The sequence below is a fragment of the Salmo salar genome, chromosome ssa05 (genome assembly GCF_905237065.1).
Source record: "Salmo salar chromosome ssa05, Ssal_v3.1, whole genome shotgun sequence".
Classification (NCBI taxonomy): domain Eukaryota; kingdom Metazoa; phylum Chordata; class Actinopteri; order Salmoniformes; family Salmonidae; genus Salmo; species Salmo salar.
In genome coordinates this window covers 76,863,911-76,881,313 of record NC_059446.1, presented here as the reverse complement: position 1 = coordinate 76,881,313, position 17,403 = coordinate 76,863,911, and the positions used below count along the sequence as shown (strand labels likewise).

The window sequence follows — 17,403 nt, the reverse complement described above, 5'->3', positions numbered from 1 at the left end:
CTGTCAGTCGTAACAATCCATAGAGTAAGTGATAGTAGGTTCATAATCTTTTATTAAGTTCATCTTTCACTTCCAATCCTGTCAGCACTGGGTTAGCACCCATAATCCTCGTCTTATGATCCCAACTCTCAGAAAATAACCAATGCAGATCACCGACTCACACATTACATGTTCCAGCATTGTCCTACTAGAAGAGACCCACCATTGCAACAAAGATATAGAAAGATATACATATTTCTTTAACAAATAGAATAAAAATATCTTAAGTGCTTTTACATTGTCACAGGTATCTGTATCTGCTTTGATGTGCTCAAGACCTGCTCTGGCTTAATCTAGAATAGGTAAAATAAGAAGCAGGATATACAAGTTATATTTGTTACTGTTACATGTGTTAAAATATGCCATATATATTAACAATCTCTATTCTTGTTCAACACATGCATGAGTAGTTCCATATGTCATGCGTGTCTATTGGAGGTGTAGTTTCTCACTACAGGACAAACCCCAGCAGTAGGAACAAGAAGGGCTGCATAAAGACTCCAACTCCCAGAGTTCCCAGCATAGATGCTCCTGCTGGAGAAAAAAAGGCATTACGCCACTTGACCTCTCTCTCTCTCTCCGGCCTATCCATCTTCATTTCAGTTTCTTCCTCATAGTCTAATAAACTCTTTATCTTTCTCTTACCTGACCACAGGAGCATTCCTTTATCTCTACCTATCTCCGTCTCTCACTCCTGTTGTGTTCATAACATCTCGTAAATTTGTAATTACCAGCATATGACTGGGATATATCCACTTGTCAATAATGGGGCGGCAGGTAGCCTATTGGTTAGAGCGTTGGGCCAGTTACCGAAAGGTTGCTGGATTGAATCCCCGAGCTGACAAGGTCGTTCTGCCCCTGAACAAGGCAGGTAAACCACTATTTTCCGGTAGGCAGTCATTGTAAATAAGAATTTGTTCTTAACTGACTTACCTAGTTAAATAAAAAAAGTAAAAGAAATCTCTGAGCTCAGCTTGTTTGCCATTAGCCAATTGGCATTCTCAACTAGTTCAAATCACTAGAACACTTTACAAGTAGTATTTTCTGAGTTTCCCACTTGCTATGAACACAGCATTCATCTCTTCCCCTCCCAGTCCCCTCTCTCCTACTCACCTGAGAGTTGGGGCAGGTTGCTGGGTGGGTTTGTAGTCGGTTCTGCTCGGTCATAGGCCACACGGTCGTAGGCCACACCCAGAGCATTGCCAAGAGCGGCCCGTTGCACCTCCCCCAGCACCGCCCACTGTGCTTTGGTTACCATGGCAGCATTGTCAGGACCCAGGGCCTTCAACTGGCTGGTTGAAAGTGCCTGATCAGAAATCAGAAGAGTATGGAGTGCTGGGTTCCAAAGTCACCTATTTTTTTTCCCGTAAACCTAATCATTACAAAACCTCAGTGGAACACAGCAGAGATAGAGAAGAGCCCCCTAAGCAAACTGGTTCTGGGGCTCTGTTCACAAGCAGAGCCCCAGGATAGCAACACAATTAGACCCAACCAAATCATGAGAAAACAAAAAGATAATCACATTGGAAAGAATTTACAAAAAAACAGGGCAAACTAGAATGCTATTTGGCCCTAAACAGAGAGGACACAGTGGCAGAATACCTGACCACCGTGACTTACCCAAAATTAAGGAAATCTTTGACTATGTACAGGTACAGACTCAGTGAGCATAGCCTTGCTAATGAGAAAGGCCACCGTAGGCAGACCTGGCTCTCAAGTGGAGACAGGCTATGTGCACACTGCCCACAAAATGAGGTGGAAACTGAGCTGCACTTCCTAACCTCCTGCCAAATGTATGACCACATTAGAGACATATTTCCCTCAGATTACACAGATCCATGAAGAATTTGAAAACAAACCCAATTTTGATAAACTCCCATATCTACTGGGTGAAATACCATAGTGTGCCATCACAGCAGCAAGATTTGTGACCTGTTGCCACAAGCAAAGGTCAACCAGTGAAGAACAAACACCATTGTAAATACAACCCATATATGTTGATTTATTTTCCCTTTTGTACTTTAACTATTTGCATATCATTACAACACTGTATATAGACATAATGACATTTGAAATGTCTTTATTCTTTTGGAATTTTTGTAAGTGAAATGTTTACTGTTCATTTTTTATTGTTTATTTCACTATTGTTTATCTATTTCACTTGCTTTGGCAATGTAAACATGTTACCCATGCCAATAAAGCCCTTAATTTGAAATTGAAATTGAATTGATAGAGGGAGGCAGGCAGCGAGAGAGTGTACTCACAGCGAGGCGGTCTGGGGGGATGAGGGGAACGCTGGTCGGACTGAGGAATGAGAAGGCAGAGGGACTGAGAGAAGGAAACTCTGACAAACTCAAACCAGCTGGAGAAAAGTGAGATAAAGCAGAGAGAAAGAGAGAGGGGGGAGGAGGGATGAGAAATGGCTTACATTTTAAAATGTATTTCACAAAATAAGAGAGCGTCATAGAGCATGAGAGAGAGAAAGAGGGGAACAGAGGAGTGTATCTGACCCATGATGTTGCCCAGAGAGTTGACCCGAGCCTCGGTCCATCCCTGTGGTTCTCCAAACACAGCCACGGCGCGCTGCTTCAGAAGCTCTGTTACTGCCAGGGGGCACTGCACCTCGCCCACCGACTGTACTGCCTCCCTATAGAGATACATAACACATTATAAAACAAGCTCACGCAAACACACACACACTGTCCATGTCTGACCTGAAGGCATCAGTGTTGAGTTGACCAGTCTCCTCAGTGTTCAGACCACAGATGAACTGGCCCAGTCCCACCAACTCCACAGCTCCCAGTTCTCCCACTGTCTTATTAATACGCTCCACAAAACCCCTCCACACAGCCTCCCTCTGCCAGGGACCAGACATGACCATCATTAGAGTCTAGTAGTTAGTTTGTGTGTGTGTGTGTGTGTGTGTGTGTGTGTGTGTGTGTGTGTGTGTGTGTGTGTGTGTAAATTCATATATACAGTACCTGTGGTTGTGTCCAGGAGCAGCGGGAAAGTGTCTCCAGAGTGTCCAGGGAGGAGAAGGGGAGGCTGGGCAGCTCAGTGAGGTTGAACCCCTGAGAGACACAGCCCAGCCGGAGCACCTGGCTCTCATTCAAACCTGACACTGGACCCCAGGCCTGTAGTACAATATAGTACAGCACAGCTCAGAAAGACACTCAACATCAGAACAAAAGAAGATGCTCACCCCTGCACTCGAGATTCTTCTAACTTCTGTGGAGTTGGATGAAATGGCCCCAAGATTAAGACACTGATCTAAGGTACGTTTCGGAATCCCCTGTAGACTTGAAGAGGGTAAACTGATCTGTGCCTGAGCCTGGCCAACTACCTGGATGGCCTTCTCTCTGAGCACCACTAGTTGCTCGGCGCTGTAATCAAGGACCTCCCCCAGCGTTTCCACGGCAGCGGTGATTGTGGCGGCGTCCATCTTGGAGAGCTGGGCTGGGCTCCAGTAGACATTGGCTCCGCTCAGTTCCTCCAACAGAGACACAGTAAGGCCCGCCTCCCCCTGAGGGAGAACTAGAGAGAGAGGGTCCAGGGAGGTTGTGGTAAATGTATTGTAATGTACCTCTTTAACATGTTCATATTCAAAATAATCCCACACACATTCTTATCTGCACCTTAGTGCAGTGTGTTTCTCCTCTCTCACCTTCTCTCCTCCTGCGCATGGGCATTACTTCAGATGTGGAGGTGGAGAGAGAGAAGAGTTTCCATCGCAGGGCTGAGAGGTCCGGACCCCTACTAAACTCCTGAGGAGGGGTAGGGACCGGAGGGCTGGGTAGGCTGTCCATCAGGTCAGACAGAGTCTCTTTCAGCCACGACTAGAGGGGGGAGAAGCCAGGGTAGAAAGTAAAAGTGCAGAGGTTATCTTAATTTTTTGAAATTCACAGAAACATTTTGGATTATGAAAGCTTTCTTTTTTTCACAAGCGTAGACAACATCAGGGAGAGACTATTCAAGGGCCTTTCATATGTGGTTGTCAAGGAGATGATGGTGATAGAGAGTCACTGACCTTAAAGCGCAGTGAGCGGACAGCAGAATCATCCCACAGGAGGAGAGGACCCAGGGATTTGATGGTGTCAGCCGTCCAATCAGACGGGTCACTTTCAGAGGAGAGAAACAATAATAATTGTATATTTGTCAAATGTTATTTTGGCAGTAGCAGTTCTATCTAGAAAGGTGAGAGGATGTGCTTGTTCGTACCCGTATGTATCATTGAGCAGCTGGAAGAGCGCCCTCCAGTGGCGTGGAGGAATCTGTTTGCAGGAGGCCAGGGCCTGCAAGGTGGAGTTGAGGATCTCAGGGGCCAGGAGGGACATCTGAGAGGGGGCCAACTCACACAGCAGCGACCCCAGACTCAACACCTCCTCACTGGACAACTTTGACATGTTCCTCCCCTGGGGACACAGGGGTGCACCGTTCTCTATCACTCATTGCAGTATATGTGTGTGTGTGTGTGTGTGTGTGTGTGTGTGTGTGTGTGTGTGTGTGTGTGTGTGTGTGTGTGTGTGTGTGTGTGTGTGTGTGTGTGTGTGTGTGTGTGTGTGATTTACACTAAGTTTAGGGTTAAGGTTGAACTAGGATGTGGACATGAAGCTACACATGTACGATCTTAATTTGAGCCCGTCTGCTACAGTAGGAAAATAATCCTGCAGCAACAGGAAATATGAATTATTATGTGGATTATAATCAATATCATTTTTTGTTGCTGGGATTGATAAAAAATATTGTTATGGCAAATCAAGTCTGACATTTTAAAGTAGAAATGATAAACTTAGAAGCCCTTTTAAACCTTGAATACACTACAAGTTTGCATTCCTACGGTCTCAGCAACAATAGAGTGACCAAATGAAGACCCTACATCTGTAGGGTTATGGTTAGGGTTGTGTGTTTACCAGGCAGTTCAGGGCTCTGTTGGTCAGTGTGGGGCGAGAGCGAGAGGTGAGAGGCAAAGAACTCAGGTTGGCCTCTTTCATCTTCTTCATGAACACAGCACATACAGAGGCAGGTAGACTGGCTATCTTCTCAGCCCTGAGAGAGAGAGAGAGAGAGAGAGAGAGAGAGAGAGAGAGAGAGAGAGAGACAGAGAGAGAGAGAGAGACAGAGAGAGAGAGAGAGAGAGAGAGACAGAGAGAGAGAGAGAGAGTGAATATGTGTGTGTAAGTGTGCGTCACCCCCAAAAGAGCAATTTTTCCACAGACATTACCTGCTGATTTATTCTTAATTTATTATCCCACAATTAAAAATATTTATTTCATGTATGTTTTTAATTTCAGGAAATTCTGAAATATATAGGGTATACACTTTAACAAAAAAATCATTTGCATAAAAACAATGGGTCAGTGTGGCCCCCTGGACAGCTGGTGACGATTTCAATTGAAACCCCTGAAACACAGCAAAATCTGCCAGTGTGTGTGTGTGTAATCACGGCAGGTGAAGCAGCAGCAGGGTGGGGATCTCCTCCAGCTCTGTGTCTGTGATGTTGTTGAAGTAGCCTGCTCTCTTTTTCTCCAAACCTGCAAACAGACTCTGTGCAGTACAGCACACCTGACAGACAAAGTGAGAGGGCGGGAGATAAAAGAGTGTCTCAAAATCAATGTAAAAATAGCCCCTAAGCATGTAATAACCAGCCTGACCTCAGAGCTATATGAAACAAACTTGTATGTATTTCTGAGCATCTCCAAGACGTATGATATCTACTAATGGCCTAGTTACTTTAGACAGAAGATAATTTAGGGAGGTTGGTCGGAGAGGATGAGTGGGTGTAATCCGCGACCATCTAACAATCCAAAGGTTGCGTGTTTGAGTCGTGTTGGGGGCAATTGTAGCTTTTTATACAACGGGTGGGTCTAATCCTGAATGCTGATTGGTTAAAATCGCATTCCAGCCGGTGTCTATTCCATAAATTACCACCGGCTAAATCTATGACATTAAAATGCCTATTTACTCCGTTTCATCTGACTGTGCAATCCACTGTCTCATCAGCCCAGCCAAGCAATTTATAAACTTGATCTCCACTATAAAGTGCATCTAGACATTATCTCTAGACATCTAGACATTTCTTTTAGACAGTGTTTAGTTTTCAACAGTGGAGATTTGTATAAACCTTGCTATCGGTCTCTCCGACATTTGCAACATTGTTTCAATATTCAAATTGGATCTCCAGCTGTCCCATAGTAATGAACGTGTCGGGACGAGACAGACAAGCAGTGTTTCTCAGCCAGTCGAAATCATGAATCAGCTGGCATCATTTTCATGGATATATACAAAGAAATGTAAATTGCAAAACGGTCAAACGAAACGAAGAGCAGCTAGTTTGCAGTCTTTCCAGCTTCCGTTTGAAGTGATTGTGTTAGCTAGCTCCTCTGAACAACAGTGTCCTGAGGAGTGAGCACATTTTCTATGCCATGCAAAATCACGCATCATTAGCTCATTGTTATGGATGTATCCAAATAAATGTCACTAGAAAACAGCTTAAACAAATGCAAATGAAGCTACTTTGCTATTATTCTGTTTGCAACCCTAGATTTGTGTCCGGACTATATCTTGTGGAAGCATGAAATAGTATAAATAAATGAATCAAAATAACGTTTTTTAATGAAAATATGTCAATCATTGTTTGAATATGTTTGTAACCCGGTGTATAAAAGTGATAATGCCAGAGAAGCCGGTGTTTGGAGGATATATTGGCACAGTTTGCCGGCCCTCGACTTTGTCACGGGCCTAACAACACCCGTGCCAATATATCCTCCAAACACTGTTTTATCAGGCATTATCACTTAATTAGCTAACCCTTCCCCTAACCCTTATTCTAAACTTGACCCAATTCACCTAACAGGCTATGCAAATTATCCTAACCTTTGTTGTTAGTTCACCTAACCACGAACGTAATTCTCCTTCGCTGTTATGATGCAACAAGCACCCTGGTCTCAGAGAAATACATATCAGTCCTCCAAGATGTATAATAACTTACATCATCCAATTCGTATGCTATTGTATGAGATGTATGATACTATACGTCCTCTAATTCATATGATATTTAATGAGCGCTACTCCATTCATAATGTAACCTAATGTAACCTATCAGTTGTCACAGATTTACATACAGAATAGTAGGAGTTGCAGTCATGACTTGTGTGTGTGTGTGTGTATGTGTGTATGTGTGTATATGTGTGCGTGTGTGTACCTGTGTCTTAGAGAGCCAGCGTGGAGTCTCTGTCACAGCTTGGGCCATCTCCATGACGCCACTTTCAGCCACCTTTTCAATCATCTCACAGGCCACGCCCTGCATCGCCGAGCCCAGCTTCCTGTCATCATCATCATCATCATTTACATTGTAGTCATTAGGCAGACGCTCTTATCCAGAGCGACTTACAGGAGCAACTACCTTGCTTATCATCATCATCCTCATCATCAGTACCATTAAAAACTGGATGTGTGTGTTCTCACCGCATGTCTGTAAGTGTCATCTTCTTGCCTAGGATATTTCTGACCAGAAAGGCCGACTGCAAGACAGAGAACAGTGTGTAATGTCACACCAGTGGCCGTAGTCCCCAGAGTTGCGTTCAGAAGAGACACACACACCTGTGCACGTGTCCATTGCTTGCCCTCCAGTTGGTCGAGGGAGGTCAGGTTAGCCTTGTCCAGGGTGGTCAGGGATAGGCTGGACAGCAGAGAGGCAGGGACTTTCTGGATCAGCTCTGAGGCATTCACATCCCCAAGCAGCTAAACACACACACACACACACACACACACACACACACACACACACACACACACACACACACACACACACACACACACACACACACACACACACACACACACACACACACAACTTTAGGATCAACCTGAACCATCTTTGCTGCACATCTACTTTTCTTCTATGACTTCTCCCTCCCTTCCCCTCTCACCCCTCCCTTCCCCTCTCACCCCTCCCTTCCCCTCTCACCCCTCCCTTCCCCTCTCACCCCTCCCTTCCCCTCTCACCCCTCCCTTCCCCTCTCACCCCTCCCTTCCCCTCTCACCCCTCCCTTCCCCTCTCACCCCTCCCTTCCCCTCTCACCCCTCCCTTCCCCTCTCACCCCTCCCTTCCCCTCTCACCCCTCCCCCTCCCTTCCCCTCTCACCCCTCCCTTCCCCTCTCACCCCTCCCTTCCCCTCTCACCCCTCCCTTCCCCTCTCACCCCTCCTTCCCCTCTCACCCTCCCTTCCCCTCTCACCCCTCCCTTCCCCTCTCACCCCCTCCAACAATGCTTTTCTCTGTAGACTGGTCATCTTTTGACTCATCATGTCCAGACCCTCATTACCCAGAAGCCCCTGGGATTTGACCTTCCTGAGGACAGAGGAGGCCACGCCCGTCACAGCTGAACCCAGAGACATTAACTCTTTACCAGACACCTCCTGAGAGAGAGAGAGAGAGAGAGAGAGAGAGAGAGAGAGAGAGAGAGAGAGAGAGAGAGAGAGAGAGAGAAAGAGAGAGAGAGAGAGGGGGAGGGAGAGAGAGAGGGGGGGAGGGAGGGATAGAGAGAGGAAGAGAGAGAGAGAGAGAGAGAGAGAGAGAGAGAGAGAGAGAAAGAAAGAGGGAGGAAGGGAAGAAGGAAGAGTACAGATACAGAAATGAGAGTTTTTAGAGCTGCTCTCTATTTGACCATTAGTTCCTAACTCGGCCCCTCATGCAATAGAAGAGGATCACCTAAACATTCCAGTTAAGAAGCCTGTTAATAGTACTGACTGAGACAAAGACATATTGATAAGAGTAACACCTCTCTCACCTGCTTCCCCTGCAGTAGTTTATTGGCCAGTGTTTTGGCCTGGGTCAGACCCCACTTCACCTCTGACCCCAGTGACATCAGGGTGTCCTTGAGGGCGTCGGGGGAGAACTGGGAGAGATGGAAAGGGGAAAGCAGTGTAACACCGGGACCCAGCGCACGCAGCAGCTCAGGACTGGAATCATCCACAGATGATGACATCACAGTGTTGACGAGCTTCTTCTTCAGCTGGAAGCCGGAGGAGGAGGGGAGAGGAAGTGGAGGGGAGATGTGGGAGGAAGAGGAGGGTTAAAAATAAACACCACAGATTATTCCCATAATTGTTCTCTGTAAAACCCCTACTTTAGTGATTCCTGAGTTATAAACTATAAACTACAACAACTTTGGAAAGAGTGAGAGAGAGAGATTGGGGGGATACCTTGTTGACTCCAGAGTTGCTACAGTCGTCGAGTTGAGAGAGGAGGAGCCGGCTCATGGAGGAGTTTAGGGTTGGGGCGTCGTCATAGAAACATGCCAGCGAGCCTAGTCTGGATAGGAAAGGGTCAGAGGTCAGAGTTAAGTAAAATACCCTACTGGCTATTCAGTACTGTGTTTGGTAAGTCATCCAACATCTGTTCTGAACTCTCCTTTCTTGTTTATTTGTCACATTTCTGTGACTAAGCACTCGCTCATGGTCAAGGTAAATGTACTGTAGATCTGGCTAATTCAGGAAAAATGCTAATCTAACCGTCAATACATATTTTGTTTAGTAAAGTAATTATGTAACTACAGGATGGTCTGAACAATTAGCAAAATGAATGGTAATTTGCATGTCCAGCACAGGAGGTTGGTGGCATCTTAATTGGGGAGGATGGGCTCATAGTAATGGCTGGAATGGAATGAATGGAATGGAATTGAACTCAAACACATGGTTTCTATGTGTTTGATACCTTTCCATTCACTCCATTCTAGCTATTATTATCAGCCGTCCTCCCCTCAGCAGCCTCCTGTGATGTCCAGGTGATACTGCTCCAGTCCTTCTCTCAGGCACGTACAGACCTGTCCAGGTTCTGCACCAAGTCATCTCTCTTCTGGGAACACTCTCGGATCTTCTGGAGTATCTTTCTGCCCTGAAGAGGAGGGAGCCCCCCCACCCCTCTGAAGGAGGAAGGGAACTGGGGCAAATGGAAGAATTGACACAACTAGGGAAAGAGAGAGATAGTGTGGAAAACAGATAGATTAAAATAGGGGACTGTGATCTGTTTGAGGGCCTCAGTGAGGTTTGATGTGATCCATTAAAAAGCAGAGTGGGGAGAACAACAACAAACAAAGACCTGGTCGTTGGGGATGGTTTGGATGTCGTCCATGGGCAGCCCGGAAAGGAAGGGCCCCATCATCTTCATCACATCCATCTTCAGCCACACCAGCCTGGGAGGACAGGGGCTGGGCATCACTGGAGAGAGAGGAGGGTGGCAAACACACACACACAGTTGGCACACACAGTTGGCACACACACATACACACACAGGGCAGAGTAGTACTTGAACACACACATGATGTCACAACAGTGGTTGTAGTCACCAGAGTTGTGTTCAGTAGACACATGCACATGCACACACACACACACACACACACACACACACACACACACACACACACACACACACACACACACACACACACACACACACACACACACACACACACACACACACACACACACACACACACACACACACACACACACACACACACACACACACACACACACACACACACACAGGCAGGGCCCAGTATTACTTGAACACACACATGCAGATGTAATAAACACATAAACACACTGCAGAGTGAAGATCTGTGTGACACACACGCAAATCAGGTGTTGTGTCTCGAATTAACACACACCTCTCCGCTGTCCTTTGGACACAACTCACTCTCTCCCTTTTCATAGCCGCGGGAATTAGTTTTGGGGTGATTTTTCAGGAGGTGCTGCAACACCCTCAGCATCCCTACTTCCCGCATCTATGTCCCTTTTCATGCCTCCTCCTCTTCCTCCTCTTCCTCCCTCCACTCTGCTTCGGTCTTCTCCTTTCCAGCTTGTATCTTTCTCTCCTTCCTCCATGCTCTTCTCCTCTCCTTTCCAGCTTGTATCTTTCTCTCCTTCCTCCATGCTCTTCTCCTCTCCTTTCCAGCTTGTATCTTTCTCTCCTTCCTCCCTGCTCTTCTCCTCTCCTTTCTAGCTTGTATCTTTCTCTCCTTCCTCCCTGCTCTTCTCCTCTTCTTCCAAGCTTGTTTCCTGTATTTTCTCATAATTTCTTTCCATTTGGTTTTCCTTTAGGAGGTTTCCCACCTTTCAATGGTTTCTTCTCGTTCTCATTCTACTCCTCTTTCCTTTCCTCTCTCCCCCTCTTGATTTGGGTCCCTCTCATCCTATCTATCATTTTCTTTCCCCGGTTTGACTTGAAGAGATTAATCATTAGTATTTGGGTCATAAGGTATATAACAAGACTGTTTCTAAGAGCTTGATAAATCAAAGATTGTTGTAACATCTAAAATCTCAACTAAACATATTTGTATCAGTATTTAGTTTAATTATAATAATGAATAATGTAACATATTCTATCTGTGCTGAGGTGGTTCTCACCTGTCATATCAGGCTGTGGTGGTCTAGCAGGCCAGTTCTGTCCTACTTCTGGTCTGAGTGTCTGTCCTGGCTCCTGTTTTGGTTTAGGTGTCTGTCCTGGTTCCTGTGCTGGTCTGTGTGTCTGTCCTGGTTCCTGTGCTGGTCTGTGTGTCGGTGCTGGTTTCTGTTCTGGTATAGGTCTGGGGCGCCAGGCTGCAGCAGTGTGGCTGCAGTTGTAGTTGTTCTGGGCCACCCGCTCCTTGGCCCACTCTCTGATCTGAACACGCTGCTCCTCAGAGAGAGACCCAAACACCTCTCCCAACATCTTCATCCTGGAACCAGACCATACTGTTACCACACACACACACACACACACACACACACACACACACACACACACACACACACACACACACACACACACACACACACACACACACACACACACACACACACACACACACACACACACACACACCAGCCCCACATCCACTCACATCTCTTCCAGGTGGGGGTTCTGTATCCAGGGAGGCAGGGTCATCTGAGGCGGGGGCATGTTCTGTAGGAGGGGCTTAGCAGCCCACACCAGCCTCCCATAATCCTCTGGTTCCATGTCGTCCCCACCCTTCATCATCAGGGCAACCCAAGAGAGGGGGGCGATGAACGCTCTCAGGAAGCACTGGGGACCAGCCTGAGAGAGAGAAAGAAAGATGTTGCATTTGGGAAGTAAAACAGGAGCATTGTTGAAGCCAGGTTATAATCTCATGCTAGGGCTAAACCTGTCACGCCCAACGCAGGAGATGAGAAGCAGGTACAGGAAGTGAACCATTTAATATAGACGGACACACAGCGGAACAAGAACAGCGTCTGGACATAGATATGACACGACAAACAGTGCTACTACAGGGAACAACACAGAGGAGCAGACATATATGCAGGGACAATCAACAAAGTGAGGGAGTCCAGGTGAGTCCAATGAGCGCAGCTGCATGTAATGATGGTAACAGTTGCGTATAAGGACAGGTAGCCTGGCGCCCTCGAGCACCAGGGAGGGGGAGCGGAAGCAGGCGTGACAAAACCACGACTAGTGGGAGGACTGAAGATGCAGTATTGTTGAAAACAGCTGGTAATTGGCTGAGAGGGCTTGAGTGACACTGACCGAAGAGTTCCTCATGTGCTCAATGAAGCTTGGTAGACTGGAACAGTTCCACATCCTCTCTGTCACGTTCTAGAAAGAGAGAGATAGAGGAACATTTATTAAATATGTCATTATCTTATGCCTTTTAGTTTAATAAACAGGTTATAAAAACCACTGTAAAACTTTACATAAAACAAGACCAAATATGGCCTTTGTGTCTAAAATGGATACAATCCTCATTATGTAAATAATTGTTTGCAACACTCCTGGTGTATGACTAGAGTACTGTCAGTGTATTTGCATATTTTGAATATATCTAGCTATGTAAATGAAGATGAATGTTGAGGTACCCATTCACGATCAGAGTCAGGGTATTTCATGGTGCCATTGGGCTGGAAATAGAAGTGGGAAGCAGAGTCCATGTCTGAGTAGGTATCTGTTTCCTCAGCAGAGAGGGAGGTGAGGAGAGAGTGGAAGTGGGAGAGAGGGTTGGGACTAGACATGCTGTCTTCCATTTGCACCCCACTGATAGAGAGAGAAAGAGAAAGAGCGTGAGAGAGAGCGAGAGGGGGGGCTAACTTGTAGATCCATTAATTTGCACACACACACACACACACACACACACACACACACACACACACACACACACACACACACACACACACACACACACACACACACACACACACATGGGTCACCTTACCTGTTATTAAAGGGGTTGTCCATCGTCATGGGTACCAGGTGTCCTGTAGCATAGCAACCATGCATTAAGAAACACACAGGAAAAAACAAGATGATGTAATAAGCATTATCAAACTGTGTTAATGTATGCAACAATAATGTAGTGCTGTTTCCAGCATGTTGTTCATGAGCAATATTATTACAACGATACATTAGTGATACCCTCTGTGTTTACTAGGTTAGAGGAGGTATGTGCTGTGTCCTCACCCATTTGCAGGCATCTCATCATCTGTGGGGACAGAGGGACACCAGAATGAACTACGGAACTGTTACTTTTACTGATGTCTTTCTACCTGTTGTATCTTCATTGACTATCTACATGTAACCTACAGTACAAACTGAGGTATAATGTCATACCACTTTACAGTGAGGTGTGAGACAGCCTTGCCAGTCTAGGGTGTAACAATACACATAGCAGGTGAAGGAGTTTGTGTAGGGCTTAAACTACAGCTGGGAAGGGTGTAACTGTAACATCAACATAGGCCAACTGTGTGTGTACTGATCAGTACTGCAGTAACATCACCCAGAGGTGTGTGTACTGATCAGTACTGCAGTAACATCACCCAGAGGTGTGTGTACTGATCAGTACTGTAGTAACATCACCCAGAGGTGTGTGTTTGATCAGTACTGCAGTAACATCACCCAGAGGTGTGTGTACTGATCAGTACTGTAGTAACATCACCCAGAGGTGTGTGTACTGATCAGTACTGTAGTAACATCACCCAGAGGTGTGTGTTTGATCAGTACTGCAGTAACATCACCCAGAGGTGTGTGTTTGATCAGTACTGCAGTAACATCACCCAGAGGTGTGTGTTTGATCAGTACTGTAGTAACATCACCCAGAGGTGTGTGTTTGATCAGTACTGCAGTAACATCACCCAGAGGTGTGTGTTTGATCAGTACTGCAGTAACATCACCCAGAGGTGTGTATACTGATCAGTACTGCAGTAACATCACCCAGAGGTGTGTGTACTGATCAGTACTGCAGTAACATCACCCAGAGGTGTGTGTACTGATCAGTACTGCAGTAACATCACCCAGAGGTGTGTGTACTGATCAGTACTGTAGTAACATCACCCAGAGGTGTGTGTACTGATCAGTACTGCAGTAACATCACCCAGAGGTGTGTGTACTGATCAGTACTGCAGTAACATCACCCAGAGGTGTGTGTACTGATCAGTACTGCAGTAACATCACCCAGAGGTGTGTGTACTGATCAGTACTGCAGTAACATCACCCAGAGGTGTGTGTTTGATCAGTACTGCAGTAACATCACCCAGAGGTGTGTGTTTGATCAGTACTGTAGTAACATCACCCAGAGGTGTGTGTTTGATCAGTACTGTAGTAACATCACCCAGAGGTGTGTGTTTGATCAGTACTGTAGTAACATCACCCAGAGGTGTGTGTTTGATCAGTACTGCAGTAACATCACCCAGAGGTGTGTGTTTGATCAGTACTGCAGTAATATCACCCAGAGGTGTGTGTTTGATCCAGGTGGAGGGAGTAGTATGTGTCCTTCAGGGGAAAGCAGGAAAATAGATCATCCAGTCACATGGTTCTGTGTATTGTGGTCACAGTTTACAGACACCTCTGGTGAGGGAGGTCACCTGGTCAGGTAAGGCAGGCCATAGACTATTGATTGATTGGTTGATTGATTGACTGATTGTTTGATTGATTACCAGTTTCTTGGCCATGTCTTGGAAGCGAGCGGGTGGAGATGGGAAGCCTGGGGTCGCGGGGTCAGGGTTAAGCATCATGGGAGACATCGGTGGCATTGTATCTGGGTAGAGGGCTGAGAGGGGAATATCGCATACACAGACACACGCATGAGCACGGACACGCACACGTCCACAAACTGTCAACATGTTATGTGTGTATGCTACACTTGTTTCCTGTTTGGATCTAAATGTAATTTAGGAATGATCCACTGTTGCAAAATGGAAGAGGATTAGGCCTGGTGCGTTTGCTGCTTACCTGAGACTGCATGGACTAGGAAGAGGAGGAGGAGAGCCTTCTCCCCTGGTGAAGCCATGGTGGAACAGTCCACCTCTGCTTTAAAGAGGAGGAGAGAGGTGATGTCAGCCATTGTAAACATCAATTCTAAACGTGGAATCATTTTAATTTCCCACCTTTCACTAAACGTAATTCTAATATTGTTTCTATCTATTGTGCATCCCTTCGTTCTCAGTAAAAGACAACTTTTATTGTCGGAAAAATGTCAGCTGGACAACGTGTCTCCATGTGAGCCAGGTCTCAGGGATACTAGGGTATATTCTTTAAGGCTTCCTCCTCTGAGGCTGTGAGCTCACAGCTGCCTAGCTACCGCCCTAGTTACCCACCTAGTTACCTGCCCCATGGATATAGCCCACTGGGGGTAAAGGAAAACATGCTGAGAAAAACATGCACTTTAATTGATGTGTTATGTCACGCTCTTTCTCCATCTCTCTATCTTTCTCTCGGTTATATTTGCCTTTCTACCGTACTCTTTTCCTCCTCTCTCTCCCTCTTCCCTCCACTCCCTCTCTCTCTCTCTCTCTCTCTCTCTCTCTCTCTCTCTCCTCCTCTCTTTCCATGTCTCTCTTTCAAAACCACTGCTTTCCTATCATCACTTCTGTAAAAGACTTTCCTCTCTAAGTCATTGGCATGGCTTCCGAAGATTTGACTTCTCATTTGGGTTTGGCCTTGAGGTGTGTCATGCAATCTGCCTGTCTGAGCGTGGGGATTCTGGGGTTTATGGTCATAATCACCAATCACACAATTATTTCACTATATGAATATACATTGGTTACAAATTCCTGGGACTGTCTCCTCTAAATACACTCCAGTCTATTCTGAATATCTTATTCATTTGAATTAGTTCATTAGTCCATTTTTAATACTCTGTCCTTGAACATTAGTGATGCATTTTTCATAGATTAACTATTCATTGATTGAAAATGGTGGCTTTTTTAAAGTATTATAAATATCCTTCTTCTGTGAGACAGATAATTGTTTACTTCAAAATATAAAAAGCAACACACTGTCAAATCCTTATTAGATAATGATGCAATTGACAGAGCAACAACACACAACCAACACAGTTCTACCCATAATGGAGTCCACAACCAACACAGTTCTAACCATAATGGAGGCCACAACCAACACAGTTCTAACCATAATGGAGTCCACAACCAACACAGTTCTAACCATAATGGAGTCCACAACCAACACAGTTCTAACCATAATGGAGTCCACAACCAAACCAAATATAAATGTACTTACTGAATGGTGTTTTCTTGTTGGATGTAGAGTAGAGTATGTAACAGCAGTATGTTCAGCAGGAGAAGAGTGTATGTGTCCTCTCTCCCTCCCTCCCTCCCTCCTGGGAGGTTACCTGTAAAGGTGTCAGACCAGGTGCATACGCTCTGTGTGTGTGTGTCTCATACAAGCCCACAGTATTGTGTGTGGGAATGCTATGTTGGCCATGTTACAGTAATCAGGCCTTAGTTCACAGTCATTTTATGTCAAAGATCATCATTATCATACTATATCAGAGAGAAATACATTCTCAGAGAATAAATGTTTTGTGTCTTGGAAAAAGGCTTAAAATCTCTTTTACGTAATCTTTTCAAATGACTCAAACACAGGTGAACTTTCAAATACACGTTAACATGAAAACATCAAACCAGTAATTAGTTGCAACTTGTACCTACTCAAACATGAGAGACATGATCTTTGTGTACATATTTTTTTAATGTAACCTTTATTTAACTAGGCATGTCAGTTAAGAACACATTCTTATTTACAATGACGGCCTACCCCGGCCAAACCTGGACCATGCTGGGCCAATTGTGCACCGCCCTATGGGACTCCCAATCACAGTTGTGATGCAGCCTGGATTCAAACCAGGGACTACAGTGACGCCTCTTAAACTGAGATGCAATGCCTTAGACCGCTGCGCCACTCAGGAGCATATCTGTGAGTGGGCACACCGATCATGGCCCTGTGGATCTTGTTATTGTACGTCCATTCCACACAATGACCTTTAACTGACCTTTATGGAAGTTTAGATCCTTGGGATTACCCTATGGCATCATATCAACTTTGTAACATGGTAAA

At 45.5% G+C, this 17,403-nt stretch overlaps 1 protein-coding gene across 3 annotated transcripts; it reads right to left on the bottom strand.

Annotated features, from left to right (window-relative positions):
• Positions 1-35: 35 nt before the first annotated feature.
• Positions 36-16,666, bottom strand: LOC106575377 (otoancorin). Of its 3 annotated transcripts, none has more exons than XM_045718959.1 (29): positions 16,567-16,666; positions 15,280-15,354; positions 14,985-15,097; positions 13,513-13,534; positions 13,268-13,310; positions 12,915-13,089; positions 12,586-12,654; positions 11,924-12,117; positions 11,448-11,758; positions 10,138-10,256; positions 9,863-10,005; positions 9,243-9,351; positions 8,828-9,052; positions 8,295-8,456; positions 7,639-7,779; positions 7,504-7,559; positions 7,241-7,361; positions 5,483-5,601; positions 4,950-5,085; positions 4,258-4,451; positions 4,067-4,157; positions 3,704-3,875; positions 3,383-3,573; positions 3,021-3,173; positions 2,754-2,896; positions 2,550-2,686; positions 2,304-2,401; positions 1,153-1,345; positions 36-573 (listed from the first exon to the last, which is right to left on the bottom strand). In XM_045718959.1, the coding sequence occupies exons 2-29, from the start codon at positions 15,335-15,337 to the stop codon at positions 491-493; spliced, it is 3,771 nt and encodes a 1,256-aa protein (XP_045574915.1). In that variant the 5' UTR covers positions 15,338-15,354; positions 16,567-16,666; the 3' UTR covers positions 36-490. The 3 variants fall into 3 exon arrangements, with proteins under 3 accessions (XP_045574915.1, XP_045574916.1, XP_045574914.1); XM_045718960.1 differs by having other exon boundaries at positions 36-570; positions 16,567-16,656; XM_045718958.1 differs by having other exon boundaries at positions 15,280-15,357; positions 16,567-16,655.
• Positions 16,667-17,403: the final 737 nt, after the last annotated feature.